The sequence below is a fragment of the Chiloscyllium punctatum genome, chromosome 8 (assembly GCF_047496795.1).
Source record: "Chiloscyllium punctatum isolate Juve2018m chromosome 8, sChiPun1.3, whole genome shotgun sequence".
NCBI classification, from domain to species: domain Eukaryota; kingdom Metazoa; phylum Chordata; class Chondrichthyes; order Orectolobiformes; family Hemiscylliidae; genus Chiloscyllium; species Chiloscyllium punctatum.
In genome coordinates, this window is record NC_092746.1 from 133,646,897 (window position 1) to 133,662,588 (window position 15,692).

Below are 15,692 nucleotides of genomic sequence, written 5' to 3' on the forward strand. Positions count from 1 at the left end.
TCACTCAGTATCCTGTTCCTGCCTTATTTCCATAACCCTTGATTCCACAATCCTTGAGAGCTCTATCCAACTCTTTCTTAAATGAATCCAGAGACTGGGCCTCCACTGCCCTCTGGGGCAGAGCATTCCACACAGCCACCACTCTCTGGGTGAAGAAGTTTCTCCTCATCTCTGTCCTAAATGGTCTACCCCTTATTTTTAAGCTGTGTCCTCTGGTTCGGGACTCACCCATCAGCAGAAACATGTTTCCTGCCTCCAGAGTGTCCAATCCTTTAATAATCTTATACTTCTCAATCAGATCCACTCTCAGTCTTCTAAACTCAAGGGTATATAAGCCCAGTTGCTCCATCTTTCAACATAAGATAGTCCCGCCATTCCAGGAATTGACCTCATGAACCTACACTGCACTCCCTCAATAGCCAGAATGTCTGTCCTCAAATTTGGAGACCAGAACTGCACACAATACTCCAGGTGTGGTCTCACCAGAGCCCTGTACAGCTGCAGAAGAACCTCTTTGCTTCTATACTCAATCCCTCTTGCAGAAGAACCTCTTTGCTTCTATACTCAATCCCTCTTGTTATGAAGGCCAGAATGCTATTACCTTCTTCACTACCTGCTGTACCTGCATGCTTACCTTCATTGACTGGTGTACAAGAACACCCAGATCTCTTTGTACTGCCCCTTTATCTAACTTGACTCCATTTAGGTAGTAATCTGCCTTCCTGTTCTTGCCACCAAAGTGGATAGCCATACATTTATCCACATCAAACTGCATCTGCCATGCATCTGACCACTCACCTAACCTATCCAGGTCACCCTGTAATCTCCTAGCATCCTCCTCACATTTCACCCTGCCACCCAGCTTAGTATCATCAGCAAATTTGCTAATGTTACTATTAATACCATCTTCTATATCATTAATATATATTGTAAAAAGCTGCAGTCCCAGCACTGATCCCTGCGTTACCCCACTGGTCACTGCCTGCCATTCCGAAAGGGAGCCATTTATCACTACTCTTTGTTTCCTGTCAGCCAACCAATTTTCAATCTAAGTTAGTACTTTGCCCCCAATACCATGTGCCCTAATTTTACTCACTAACCTCCTATGTGGGACTTTATCAAAAGCTTTCTGAAAGTCCAGGTACACTACATCTACTAGATCTCCCTCGTCCATCTTCAGAGTTACATCCTCAAAAAATTCCAGAAGATTAGTCAAGCATGATTTCCCCTTCATAAATCCATGCTGACTCTGACCTATCCTGTTACTACTATCCAGATGTGTCGTAATTTCATCCTTTATAATAGACTCCAGCATCTTTCCCACCACTGAGGTCAGACTAACTGGTCTATAATTTCCTGCTTTCTCTCTCCCACCTTTCTTAAAAAGTGGTACAACATTAGCCACCCTCCGATCCGCAGGAACTGATCCCGAATCTATCAAACTCTGGAAAATAATCACCAACGCATCCACGATTTCTTGAGCCACCTCCTTCAGTACCCTGGGATGTAGACCATCAGGCCCCGGGGACTTCTCAACCTTCAGACCTAACAGTCTCTCCAACACCAATTCCTGGCAAATATAAATTCCCTTAAGTTCAGCTCCTTCAGTCACTGTTACCTCAGGGAGATTGCTTGTGTCTTCCCCAGTGAACACAGATCTGAAGTACCAATTCAATTCTTCTGCCATTTCTTTGTCCCCTGTAATATATTCCCCTGTTTGTGTCTTTCAGGGCCCACTTTTAGTCTTCACCATTTTGTTGCCTTTCACATACCTAAACAAGCTTTTACTATCCTCCTTTATATTTTTGGCCAGTTTACCTTCGTACCTCATTTTTTTCTCTGCATATTTCCTTCTTAGTAATCCTCTGTTGCTCTTTAAAAGCTTCCCAGTCCTCCGTTTTCCCACTTATCTTTGCTATGTTATACTTTTTCTCTTTTAACCTTATATGTTTCTTAACTTCCCTCGTCAGCCACAGCCACCCATGCCTCCACCTGGGATCTTTCTTCCTTTTTGGAATGAACTGATCCTGCAACTTCTGCATTATACCCAGAAATATCCGCCATTGTTCCTCCACTGTCATCCCTGCGAAGGTATTGCACCATTGAACTTTGGCCAGCTCCTCCCTCATAGCTCCATAGTTCCCTTTATTACAGTGAGTATCATTAACCGACTGTGAGGCTACATATCCTTAAATGTGGCTCTGCTTATGTTAAATGTCCAGAGGTATTTTCTCTCAGAATTTGATGTGATTTAATCAGCAACTCAGAATACTAAGGAATAAATTCCTTTTTGTGTACCCAGCCCTTTGTTGTCCAACAGAAATATGGTTTCACTGAACCACATCCAGTGCAGTTGGTCAAAAGCTCCTGATGACAGCCAGGTTAACCCTTCACCCAGATAGGTACTAAACCAACTCATGTTCAGACAGAGGTACTGAGAACACCACGACAATTTCACTTCCATTTTATTCAGAGAAATACATAAAATATAGAGCCCAGAGAACAATGGAACAGACCTATCTTACACAGATACAATATCTACACAGAGAGACATGAACACATTGCATTCCTGGTGAGAAACAGGAATGAAGAAAGAGGAAGTCCCATTTAGGAGTTGGGAAGGACTGGATGGCAGCATTTGAGGAAACCATCTGTGGGTGACTGTGGAAGAACAGTAGTCAGGCTCATTCCCGTGCTGCAAGCCACAAGAGGCCCCTTAGGAAGAATGCAGGAACCTGTTGAATGAGTTATAGGCTGACTCCAAGTCAAACAGCATCTGTCGCACCTGGGTGTCATCCAATTCATCTGATGCTGACATTCCACTGAGCTTCTGTAACCTGCAAGTCACCAGAATACTGTAAGAAACCAGGTGATTTCCAGCAACAGCTGAAATGACCCCATTTCTCTGCCAACCTACGCTGAGTAACAGATTACTCAGAGTACCTAGCTCGCTCTCTCATCACTACCCACAGCGTTGTATCAATCCCAACTCATTCAATTACATTTTAATCAAGTCTCACATCACAGGGACTTGTAGAAAATTAAGGCACATATGACTGATGGTAATTATCTGTACAGGCTGAGCACTAACAGATAGGAAAGAGAGTGGGAATGCATAGGTCATCTTCTGAGGTGGGAAGTTAAAAATCCCACAACACAACCACCTGATGAAGGAGCAGCGCTCTGAAAGCTAGTGCTTCCAAATAAACCTGTTGGACTAGAACCTGGTGGTGTGGGATTTTTAAACTTTGTCCACCTCAGTCAAACACAGGCATCTCTAAGTTCTGAGTGGAAGGCACTGATGAGCGGGGAATTGAGTTTTACAACATGGAAACAGGCCCATTCAGTCACGCTGGATATCAAGCATCTATCTTCTCTAATCCCTGTAGCCATGTACAGTGTCGTGTTTCACATTCCAAGTGTTTGAAGGTTCCCACCTCTCGCATCCTTTTAGACTGTGAGCTCCAGGTTCTCGTCACCTTTGGGTTGAAGTTAGTTTTGGCAAATCTTCTCTAAACCTCCTGTTCTTTACCTTAAGTCTACGTCTTTGGTTCTTGACTCCTGTACTAAGGCAGGGGGTTTTCCCTATCTACATTCCTCAGAACTTTGAACACCTTGATCAGATTCCCCCTTAGCCTTCTCTGCTCAAAAGAGAAATAATCCCAGCCTGTTGAGTCTCTTCAAAGCTGATCACTCCAGCCTCTGTACCCTGTCCAGTACAATCACATCCTTCCTACAGGGTGGTGCCGAACTTATGTTATCCACAGCTCCATCATAACATTCTGCTTATATCCTGCAACACACTTTCAGGCAGGTATTGTGTGCGCCCTCGTTAACCACCTTCTCTAGCTGTCCTGCTGTCTTCAAGGATTTATGGACGTGCACACCAAGGTACTGGAGTGAAAGTACCTCTCTACCTTCCAGGGTTCTACACTGTCCTAAAATGCATCATCACATTTCTCAAAATTAAACTCCATTTGCACTGTTCAACACATCTGGTCAGCCCATCGAAGGCAATCCTCTTCATTATGTCCCACCCAGCAACTTTCATCCCATCTGCAGACTGACTGATCACATCGCTTACATTCAGATCGAGACCATCAATATACACAACATAAGGCAAGTGACCCAGCTCCAAATGGTGGGGCACTCCACTGGATACAGACTTCTCAGCACAAAAACACCCTTTCACCATCACCCTCTACTTCCTGCCACTAAATCAATTTTGGATCCAATTTGCTAAATTTCCTGGATCCCTTGGGCTCTTACTTTGTTGGCCAGTCTGCCATGCAAGACTTTGTCAAAAGCCTTACCAAAATCCATGCAGATTAGATCAACTACACTACCCTGAACTACACACAAAATCACCTCAAAATATTCAACCAAATATTTGTTGGACATGATGTTCCCCTGACAAAGTCTTGCTGACTATCCCTTGATTAATCCTGCGCCCTTAGAATTTTTTCCAATAGCTTCTCTGATTCACTTGTCTATTATAGGGTTAGAGTCATGGTGCTGGAAAAACACAGCAGGTCAGGCAGCATCTGAGGAGCAGGAGAATCAACGTTTCGGGCAAAAGCCCCTCATCAGGAATCACTTTCACCGATTATAGGGTTAGGTTCGGGTCATCACTAACCCTAAGTTTCCTTCTTGAATAATAGTACCAAATCCAGTTCTCTGGCACCTCTCCCATGGCCAGACAGGATTTGAAAATGAAGGTCAGTGCTTCTGCACTCCACAGCAGCCTTGGATAGATCTCAGCTGGGTATTTATAACTACACTGTCCTTCTCTATACAGAATACAGATGGAAAGGACTCACTTTGAACTTCACTTCTTCCAGCTCCACACTTAGGTTGCAACCCTGGTCGCTAATGGACCCTACTGCTATTACACCTAATATGATTGTAAACTACCCTTGCATTATCCTTTCTTTCACAGGCCATTGTTTGATCTTCACTCTCCCCATTTCTTTGTTAAGTAACCGGTCTGTATGTCTCTAGGGCTTCCAGCATTTTCAGCCCTTCGTACCTGCATTCAGCTTCCTTGTTTCCACTTACGTAGTAATTGGTAGCCAGGGTTCTCTGGACTTGTTAATCCTAAACTAATCCCACTACCCCGCTCTCTCCTCATAGCCCTGTGTCAATCCCCAAACTCATCCCACTGCCTCACTGTCTCCCCGTAGCCCTGTACCTATCCTGTGCCTTGCTCTCCTGCCCCTCTATCTTCCTCTGCCTCAATTATTTATCTCATTTTGTCCTGAAATAATGGTATCAGCCATCTGCGATCTTGCATTCTATCCTCCAATGTCCCGGGTGTAAATTTGTTTCTCACCATTGCTCTGCTCAGGTTCTCAATTACCACTTTACATGGAAGATCATCTCGTTGACTTCCTGTCAAATATTCACATCACCAAAACTCACCACTGGCCAACTTTCTCCTTTCCTTCAAAATCCGCAGGCAGATTACTCATCCGATTCATGGTTTCCATCAGCTCCCGGAGATCAGGCTGGATCTGGGGAAATAGTTGTGTTTAGGAGGGTTGTTGTGTTATATTCCTCTCCTTCCTCACATCCCTGTGATAACATTCAGGCTTACACAATCTCCTTGGCTGCCACCACAGTGTGCTACTTGGTCACACTTTAGTTGCTCAGTTCTACACGAGGCCAGGAGCTAGGTGGTGCTGGCAAACACCAACTGGGTGTCAGTGAACAGGTTAGTTCACTGTCACCTGATGGCACTGTTGGTGACATCTTCTAGTACTTCCTGATGATCGAGGGTCGAGCGATGGGGCCAGGTTGGATTGGTCCTGATCTGCGTGTGGAGGTTATAACAGGGCAGTCTTCCATGTTGTTCTGGAACAGTTTGGCTAGGGGTACAGCAAGTTCTGGAACCTAAGTAGTATTGCCAGAACATTGTTAGGGACCACAGCCTTTTGCAGTATCCACTGTTTACTCCACCTGATATTAAGAAAACGGAGGGATTTCAAAACTGGCATCTGTGATGGACCATCGACTCAGCACTGCTGGCTGAGGGCTTGCTGGGAAAGCTTCAGCCTTATGTTTGGTACTGACGGGTTGGACTTTTCCATCACTGTGGATGGGGGTATTTTTCAAGCCTCCACCTTCAGTAAGTTGTTTAATTGTCCACTACCATTTATGACTGGATGTGACAGGACAGTAGAGCTTAGATCTGATCCATTGTGTGGGATCGCTTAGCTCTGTCTATCACTTGCTGCTTATACCATTTGACATGCAAATAGCCCTGTTTGGCAATGATCACCAGGTTGACATCTCATTTTCAGTAAAGCCTGGTGCTACTCCTGCAGTCATGTCTTGTCACCTCCCTAAACCACATGCCTCATTTCCTTGACACCATTCTGTCCTCTCCCACCTCACTGCTTTTTCATGCCCCCAGCCAGTGCTGCATTACAGTATTCCTGGTGCTCTGGCTCCATATTGCTGTGACTGTATCATTCCAATCATATCCTCATAGCTCTCAGTACCTTGTGTAGGAACAGCAGCTTCTTACCTCATCCATGGCTCGGATCTCAAGACGGAGTTTATCCATGACAGTGATGAACAGCTGTGAAGAGATGGGAAGTTACAGAGTGAGTGTGACCAGAGAGACAGAGTAAGAGAGTATGACTGGTGAGTGTAGGGCTTGCCAGCAGTGACCGATGGTTGAGGGCAGCCTCACCGAAACAATATCAGCAATGCACCGGTTCAAGTTGCCTTTGTCATCTTTGATTGTGATTGGACGATCCTCCTTAATCCTCTCCATCGCCAATGGACAATCCAGCTGGAAAATAGGATGTGAAAAGTTAATGCAGTCCAACTCCTCCTGACTCCCCCTTCAATCAGACCCCAATCTCCTCCCCATTCTGCTGAGCCCCTCTCAAACCCTCCTTCACAGCCCAGCACACCCCCCCCCCAAACCCGGCCTCCCCTCCCCACCCCTTTCACCAGCCCATCTGCCCCCCCTCACCCCCTCTCATCACCCCCCTTCCCCAGCCCAGCTTTCCCCCCCCCCCACCTCACCCCACCCACTGGCCTCCCCATCTCACCCCCCTTTCCCTAGCCCAGCTCCCCTCCTCACCCCCTCCCCAAACCACAATTCCCTCTCACACCACTGCCTCAAGCCCCATTCCTGACCAACAATACCTCCCGTAACCTCACACTGACCTGCTTACTTACCCTGTATCTTCTACAGAACTCATCAATTGTGCTGATATCGGAGCCCTGGACCTGTTTGAATGCTGCTTTGTACTGAACCAGCAAGCGTGAGCAGGCCGCTGTGTACCTGAGAACAGTGAGCGCAGTGAGGAGGATAAACCAACAGATTCACAATCGGTGCTCCCTGCACCACCTCCCTGTTCAGAGTATTCGTGATCACATTAACCTCTGTACAATGTCGCTTGGACACCACTCCCCTGCTAACACTCACACACACCCATAGCAATGGAGCTCAGCCCGCTCCCTCTGTGCCCTCCACACCCCTCCCTTTCTCGGTTCAGCCCTTGGCTGTCATTCCCTGCCCTCCCCTCCCCGGCAGGTTCTACCTACTCCTCCTTTCCCCAGCCCCAGGAGATAGACACCCTCCCCTACCCCCAGGTACAGACACACCACTCCACACCACCTCAGCTTACAGAGCTCCATCCTCACCCCACTCCCAGGGGACAGACCCTCTTCTCCACTCCTGTCCCAGGAAGAGACACTCACTCTCTCTCTCTCTCTCTCTCTCTCTCTCCGCACCACCCCAACTTCTAACAACACCCAGCCTGACCGTGTCTATGACTCCATACTCACTCAGTTGGAGTGACACAATCCTTGATGTAGGTTTTCTCCAGTGCCTGCATTGTCTTCACCACAGCAAACAGTTCAGCCATGTTATCATACCTGGGTTTGAGACAAAAGCTTAACAACAGGAATACACACATCCCAGACATGTCTGTAGTTTATACAATTCATGTAAACAGAACCCTGTCACTGTGGGGCGTACACATCCTGGAAACACAATCTCATTTTACTGTCAAATGTACCTGCCACCTTCTCCTCCCAAGTTTTTTGTTTATTCTTTGATGCTGTGTCAGATATAAAGGTTTGGGAAGAGGGGGAACAGAATTGTTGACGGGATGAACGTATCAATCCCAAACTAATCCCACTGCCCCACTCTCTCCCCCCTCACTGTAACAATCCCAAACTAATCCCACTGCCCCACTCTCTCCCCCATCACTGTATCAATCCCAAACTAATCCCACTGCCCCACTCTCTCCCCCCTCACTGTATCAATCCCAAACTAATCCCACTGCCCCACTCTCTCCCCATAGCCCTGTATCAATCCCCAAACTAATCCCACTGCCCCACTCTCTCCCCCATCACTGTATCAATCCCAAACTAATCCCACTGCCCCACTCTCTCCCCATACCCCTGTATCAATCCCCAAACTAATCCCACTGCCCCACTCTCTCCCCATACCCCTGTATCAATCCCCAAACTAATCCCACTGCCCCACTCTCTCCCCATAGCCCTGTATCAATCCCCAAATCAGTATTATTGGTAAAAGAGCAAGTTGCAGTCATATTCTGTCATCCTAAATTTCTCCTAATTCTCAGACCATATTCATAAGCCTCCTCCTTGGTGCACTGCAATCTTTAACTTCCTTTCTTAGCCACAGTTGACTCACTTTTCCTGTTGAGTTTCTCAGCCTTAACAAGGAACGTTTTTCTTAAGTAAACCACGTATTAATTCTACAAATGGCAGCTAATTTTAGTCTACCATCATGTCTTTTGGTACATTTTCCTCAACTGACCACTGCTAATTTGTTTTCAAGGTCTTCATAGTTTCCTTTGTTTTAATTGAAAGCCCTAGATTTAGATTGAGGTTTTCATACGTAAATGGAAAATTCCGACATACTATGGTCACTCTTCCCCAAGGGTTCTTTTACAAGTTATTAATTAGCCCCTTACTGCATATTACAAGATCAAAAATAGTCTGTATTTCTAGAGCAGTGCTGAAGAATTAGTTTGGCAACATATACCTCCTAGACATCCAAACCTACAATCCCAGATGGAATATTAAAAATACTCACTTTTCCCGCTCTCTGGCATTTTTGTACAATTTGACTTCCTGAAATATATTAGAGTTAGAATTCAATGAGGTGGAACAGGAATCAGTCGTACCCTGTACAGGCATGAAATTTTTAAAACTATATTTTCAAATCAGACACACAGCCAGATAGGACCTGAAAGTCCAGCACCTGCACTGTTTAAATACGAGTAACCTTAGCCACTGTGAAACTCACATCTCCTTCTCTGAAAGGTGAATAGAACAGCAGACACATCTTCCTGCCTTACCATGGGGAACTGAGGCATTGAAACACAACTGAAACTCAAAATACTGAAATTAATATTGGTGAAGTTGTGGATATTGAAGAAAGTTGTCAAAGGGTACAGCAGACTAGAGGTCAGTTGGAAATTTGGCCAGAGAAATATATCTTGGGAAGTCAAGGGAAAGACAGAAGTATACAGTAAATGGCAGGACTCTTAAGAGCACGAACTTAGAGAGGGATCTTGGTTTGCAAGCTCACAGCCCGCTGAAATTGGCAATTCAAGTGGATAAGGTGGTGAAGAAGACATACGGCATGCTTGTCTTCATTCACAATCTTGAGTACAAAGTTGGCTAGGAGAAAGTGAGGACTGCAGATGCTGGAGATTAGAGTCGAGATTGTGGTGCTGGACAGCACAGAGGTGCAGGAGAATTGACATTTCAGGCATTTGCCCTCATTCCTGATGAAGGAATTATGCCTGAAACTCGACTCACCTGCTCCTCGGATGCTGCCTGACCTGCTGTGCTTTTCCAGCCCCACACTCTTGACTATAAAGTTGGCAAGTCAAGTGCAGCTTAGTTACGCCACATTTGCCCCATAGCAACGATGCAGAGGCTTTGGAGAGGATACAGAAGAGGTTTACCAGGATGTTGCCTGTTTGGAGGATATCAGCTATGAGGAGAGACTGGACACTTTTGGCTTGTTTTCACTTGAACTTCAGTAAGTTGAGGGGCAACCTGATAGAGGTTTACAAGATTATGACAGCATGGACAGAATGGATAGCCAGAGTATTTTCTCCAGGATAGAAATGATTCTTTACAAAGGGACCTAGGTTAAAGGGAAAAGGGAAAAATTTAAAAGAGATGTGAAGGACAAGTTGTTTTATGTAGAGGGTGGCAAGTGCCTGGAATACGCTACCAGAGGAGGTGGTGGAGGCAGATACAATAGTAACATTTGAGGGGCATCTTGTCAGATACATGAATAGGCAGAGAATAGAGGGACACAGCAAATACAAGTGGATAATTCCCCAGGACCTGATCAGGTGTACCCAAGGACTCCGTGGGAAGCTAGAGAAGTGATTGCTGGGCCTCTTGCTGAGATATTTGTATCATCGATAGTCACAGGTGAGGAGCCAGAAGACTGGAGGTTGGATAATGTGGTGCCACTGTTTAAGGAAGATGGTAAAGACAATCCAGGGAACTACAGACCAGTGAGCCTGACTTCGGTGGTGGGCAAGTTGTTGGAGGGAATCCTGAGGGACAGGATGTACATGTATTTGGAAAGGCAAGGACTGATTAGGGATAGTCAACACGGCTTTTGTGTGTGGGAAATCATGTCTCTCAAACTTGGTTGAGTTCTTTGAAGTAACAAAGAGGATTGATGAGGGCAGAGCAGTAGATATGATCTATATGGACTTCAGTAAGGCGTTCGACAAGGTTCCCCATGGGAGACTGATTAGCAAGGTTAGATCTCATGGAACACAGGGAGAACTAGCCATTTGGATACAGAACTGGCTCAAAGGTAGAAGACAGAGGGTGGTGGTGGAGGGTTGTTTTTCAGACTGGAGGCCTGTGACCAGTGGAGTGCCACAAGGATCGGTGCTGGGCCCTCTACTTTTTGTCATTTACATAAATGAGTTGGATGTGAGCATAAGAGGGACAGTTAGTAAGTTTGCAGATGACACCAAAATTGGAGGTGTAGTGGACAGCGAAGAGGGTTACCTCAGATTACAACAGGATCTGGACCAGATGGGCCAATGGGCTGAGAAGTGGCAGATGGAGTTTAATTCAGATAAATGCGAGGGGCTGCATTTTGGGAAAGCAAATCTTAGCAGCACTTATACACTTAATGGTAAGGTCCCAGGGAGTGTTGCTGAACAAAGAGACCTTGGAGTGCGGGTTCATAGCTCCTTGAAAGTGGAGTCGCAAGTAGATAGGATAGTGAAGATGATGTTTGGTAAGATTTCCTTTACTGGTCAGAGTATTGAGTACAGGAGTTAGGACGTCATGTTTCAGTTGTAGAGGACATTGGACTTTCGGAATATTGCATGCAATTCTGGTGTCCTTCCTATCGGAAAGATGTTGTGAAACTTGAAAGGGTTCAGAAAAGATTTACAAGGATGTTGCCAGGGTTGTAGGATTTGAGCTACAGGGAGAGGCTGAACAGGCTGGGGCTGTTTTCCCTGGAGCGTTGGAGGCTGAGGGGTGACCTTACATAGGTTTATAAAATCATGAGGGGCATGGATAGGATAAATAGACAAAGTCTTTTCCCTGGGATCGGGGAGTCCAGAACTAGAGGGCATAGGTTTAGGGTGAGAGGGGAAAGATATAAAAGAGATTTAAGGGACAACTTTTTCATACAGAGGGTGGTACGTGTATGGAATGAGCTGCCAGAGGATGTGGTGGAGGCTGGTACAATTACAACATTTAAGAGGCATTTGGTTGGATCTATGAATAGGAAGGGTTTGGAGGGATATGGGCCGGGTGCTGGCAGGTGGGACTAGATTGGGTTGGGATATCTGGTCGGCGTGGACGGGTTGGACTGAAGGGTCCGTTTCTGTGCTGTACGTCTCTAAGACTGCATAGAGACAAAAGGTTAATTTGTTTAGAAAGGCATCACACGTGTCTTGTTAGCCAAAGGGCCTGTTTCGATGCTGTACTGTTCTACGTTCTACAAGACTCAGTGACCGTGCATTGCATTGTGAATGTTCCATATTCAAATATTAAGACCCTGGCTTTCTCAGAGTGTGAAAGGCCAAAACACAGGACTTTGAAGTCATGGTAACTCATATGCAGTGTAAAAGAGCTACAAAAAGGAATTTTGAACGGAATCTTTCCAGGGACATCAAAATCAAGAAGAAATGTTACGCTGGCCTCAAGGGAAAGTGGGTGGTCAAGAGAACGTGGGGCATTGTTAGTGATTACGGGGAAATGGCAGAGATATTGCAAAAAGTGGGTGGCACGGTGGCACAGTGGTTAGCACTGCTGCCTCCCAGCACCAGAGACCCGGGTTCAATTCCCGCCTCAGGCGACTGTCTGTGTGGAGTTTGCACATTCTCCCCGTGTCTGCGTGGGTTTCCTCTGGGTGTTCCAGTTTCCTCCCACAGTCCAAAAATGTGCAGGTTAGGTGGATTGGCCATGCTAAATTGCCCATAGTGTTAGATGTAGGGGAATGGATCTGGGTGGGTTGCGCTTCGGCGGGTCGGTGTGGACTTGTTGGGCCGAAGGGCCTGTTTCCACACTGTAAGTAATCTAATCTAATATGGTTGGGACAGCCACGTCTGTACATGCTTTTAAATTAGAGATACCATCAAGAAGCACACCTGAAAAATATCAGCTGCAAACTAATTACATGTCGTTCTGCTGTAACGTGCTTTCAGTAATGCAAATTCACTGTAACCCAATTGACACTGTTTCCAAAGCATGAATATTTAAAACGTGTGTCGGTTGTAACGCGATTACTCAAGCAACAGCTCAAGCGCTGTTTCTAAAGTACGATTCTTCCATAATTTGGGGTTGAACAAGAATGCAACCATCACCTTCTCGAAGAACTACCTGTATCCAACCAAATTAAAACACAAGAAACAGAAGCAGGACAAGACCACTCAGCTCTTCGAGGTCACTCCACCATTAATGAGATCATCGATGATTCGATTCGATTCGATTCCCTACAGTGTGGAAGCAGGCCCTTTGGCCCAACAAGTCCACACCGACCTTCCGAACAGGAACCCACCCGACTCATTCCCCTACAGTTACCCCTGACTAATGCACCTATCACTACAGGCAATTTCCCATGGCCAAATCACCTGACCTGCACATCTTTGGACTGTGGGAGGAAACCAGAGCACCCGGAGGAAACCCACACAGACACGGGGAGAACGTGCAAACTCCACACAGTTGCCCATACTTCAGCCCCATTTTCCTGCTCTATCCGTGGATCCCTTGATGTTTTTAATATGCAGAAATCTACCTGACAATTCCAAAGATTCACCACTCGCTGAGTGAAGGAATTCTTCCTCACCTCAGTCTGTACCGAGCTCTCTAATTCTAGAGTCTACAGCCTGTGGAAACATTCTTTCTGCATCCATGCTAAACTTCTACAACATCAGCCCATTCTCCAGAGAATAAAGGCCCAAACTCTTCTCCCAGGACAGGACCCCTGGCAGTGCCTTTCTTGTCTCTCACACGTCAATGTACCCGTTACCATTACCCCATCTGGTCCCAACCTTTGCTGCACTGTCCCTCCTCCTGACAGCAGGGACCCCCTGCTCCAAATAGTATGCGCCCAACAAAAGCCCTTCCTCAGCACAACAATTCACCTTCCCCCACAGACCTTTCGTTGACTCCCCTCTCAATTGTTTCTCACCTCGTACAGTTCTGGTTTGTTCCCTTGACCTGAAATAATAAAAGAAAGATAAAAAGAGCAGAGATTAAATCTGGAACCAGCCAGCAGTGAGATCTCTTGGGGAGATGATCTGTGTGTCCACTACCTGTTGGGGGAATAAGTTGATGATTGCACAATGTCTCACACCATTTGTGACTCTGCAGATACTGGAGCAGCCCTTGTCCAAACACAAGGCAGCCAGGTAAATGTACAATGCAAAGAAGTGTGAGGTGATGAATTTTGCCAGAACAACATTGAAAGACAACATGGAAAGGGGGTATATTTCTAAAGCGGGTGAAGTAGCAAAGGGAGCTGGGGGTATATGTCACAGATCATTTAAGGACAGGTGAAGACAGCTATTAATAAAGCAGACAGTGTCCTTGGCTTTATTAAAAGAAGCAGAGAGTACAAGAGCAAGGAGGGGATGTTGAATGTATACAAGATACGTGTTAGATCTCCAGTGCAGTATTGTGGACATTTGTGTAAGGCTCCACATTGTCGGAAAAAAGTGAATTCACTGGAGCAAGTAGAAAGCCATTTCCAAGAATGAGAAACTTTAGAGATGGGAATTGATTGATGAAGTTGTGGCTGTTCTCCCTGGGGAGAAGGCTGAGAGGCCATCTGAAAGAGCCTTTCAAAATCATGTGTGGATTGGACACAGTTGATCATGCAAAAACAGTGAGTAGTTCTGGAATGGAATGTGCTGCCTTCAAATGTGGTGAAGGCAGGTTCCCTTGAGACATTGAAGAGGGTGCTGGATGATTATTTGAATTGAAATAGTGTGTAAGAGTGTGGGGAAAAGGCAGAAAATTGGCAGCAGGTAAGAGCTGGTGCAGATCCAATGGACTGAACAGTCTCCTTCTGAATTGCAATTATTGTGAGAATTTGAGACTGTCCAAAGCTTTAACTATCATAAAGATGCAAGTCAGGAGTGTGATGCAATACTCTGCACTTGTCTGGATGGGTGCAGCTCCAACACTCAGAAGGTCTGCCACCATCCAGAACAAAGCAGCCTCCCTGATTGGAACCACATCCACAACCTTCAACATTTACTCCCTCCACCACTGACCTGAAGGGCACCTAGGGATGGACAGTCAGTAGGCCCAGCCAATGATGCCCAATCTCGTCAATGAGTGTAGCACCTAGTTGTTGTCCACCATCCCACTATTTGTGGCCTGCTTAAAGACAATGGCTCAGAGCAAGATGATGACAATGACAAAAAGGTGCTAGCAATGACCACATCCGAAATGGCAACAATAAAACTGAAGCCTCACCTCCAACAGCAGGATTTGCTGTGATGCCTTGAAACATTTTATTGAAAACTGTCCGTGGGAGGCTCTGTAAAGCTGCTTCAGACAAAAAGAAATATCACGAAAAATAGTGCAGAAAATACAAAAAATGAAGGAGAAAATTAACATCCATTTTGAGGGGTAAGGTTTGATCAGGGATAGCTAGCATGGCTTTGTCAGAGGGAAGTCATGCCTAACAAATTTGATGGTAGTTTTTGAGGAGATAACCAAGTGTTTGGATGAGGGTAGGGCAGTTGATGCAGTTTGTATGGATTTCAGCAAGGACCTTTGACAAGGTCCCACGTGGGAAACTGATAAAGCTGCTACTAGCTCATGGGATCCAGGGTAACTTGGTGAATGGATCCAAAAATCGGTTTTGTGACATGAGAGGGCTTGGGGGGGGGGGGGGTCCTAGACAATAAGTAGATTTATGCATGACATAAAGATTTGTGACGAATTTCAAAGAACCAGAGGGAGTTTGGGCATTTGTCCACAGATCCCAGAAGTGGCAGAACAGGTTAATAGGATAGTTAAGAAGGCACAAGGGACACTTGCCTTTATCAGTGATGGCTTAGATTATAAATGCAAAAGGTGATGTTGGACCTTTGGTTAGACCACAGCAGGACTACTGTGTACAGTTCTGGTCATCACACGACAGGGAGGATATGGTTGTACTGGAGGTGCAGAGGGATTTC

The 15,692-nt window shown here is 45.8% G+C and overlaps 1 protein-coding gene across 7 annotated transcripts in view; it reads right to left on the bottom strand.

Moving 5' to 3' along the window:
- Window positions 1-2,448: 2,448 nt before the first annotated feature.
- Window positions 2,449-15,692, bottom strand: part of vps28 (VPS28 subunit of ESCRT-I) — a 39,092-nt gene continuing 25,848 nt past the window's right edge. For 4 of the 7 annotated variants that reach the window (XM_072576556.1, XM_072576560.1, XM_072576561.1 and 1 more), the window contains exons 2-10: window positions 14,983-15,054; window positions 13,691-13,719; window positions 9,089-9,126; window positions 7,807-7,896; window positions 7,195-7,300; window positions 6,698-6,799; window positions 6,530-6,583; window positions 5,422-5,513; window positions 2,449-2,837 (exon numbers count right to left, since the gene is read on the bottom strand). In XM_072576556.1, coding sequence (XP_072432657.1) covers window positions 2,717-2,837; window positions 5,422-5,513; window positions 6,530-6,583; window positions 6,698-6,799; window positions 7,195-7,300; window positions 7,807-7,896; window positions 9,089-9,126; window positions 13,691-13,719; window positions 14,983-15,019 — 669 coding nt within the window. In that variant the 5' untranslated portion in view covers window positions 15,020-15,054 and the 3' untranslated portion in view covers window positions 2,449-2,716. Of the gene's footprint in view, window positions 2,838-5,421; window positions 5,514-6,529; window positions 6,584-6,697; window positions 6,800-7,194; window positions 7,301-7,806; window positions 7,897-9,088; window positions 9,127-13,690; window positions 13,720-14,982; window positions 15,058-15,692 lie in introns of all 7 variants that reach the window. The other 3 variants (XM_072576555.1, XM_072576557.1, XM_072576558.1) reach the window with 1 other exon arrangement.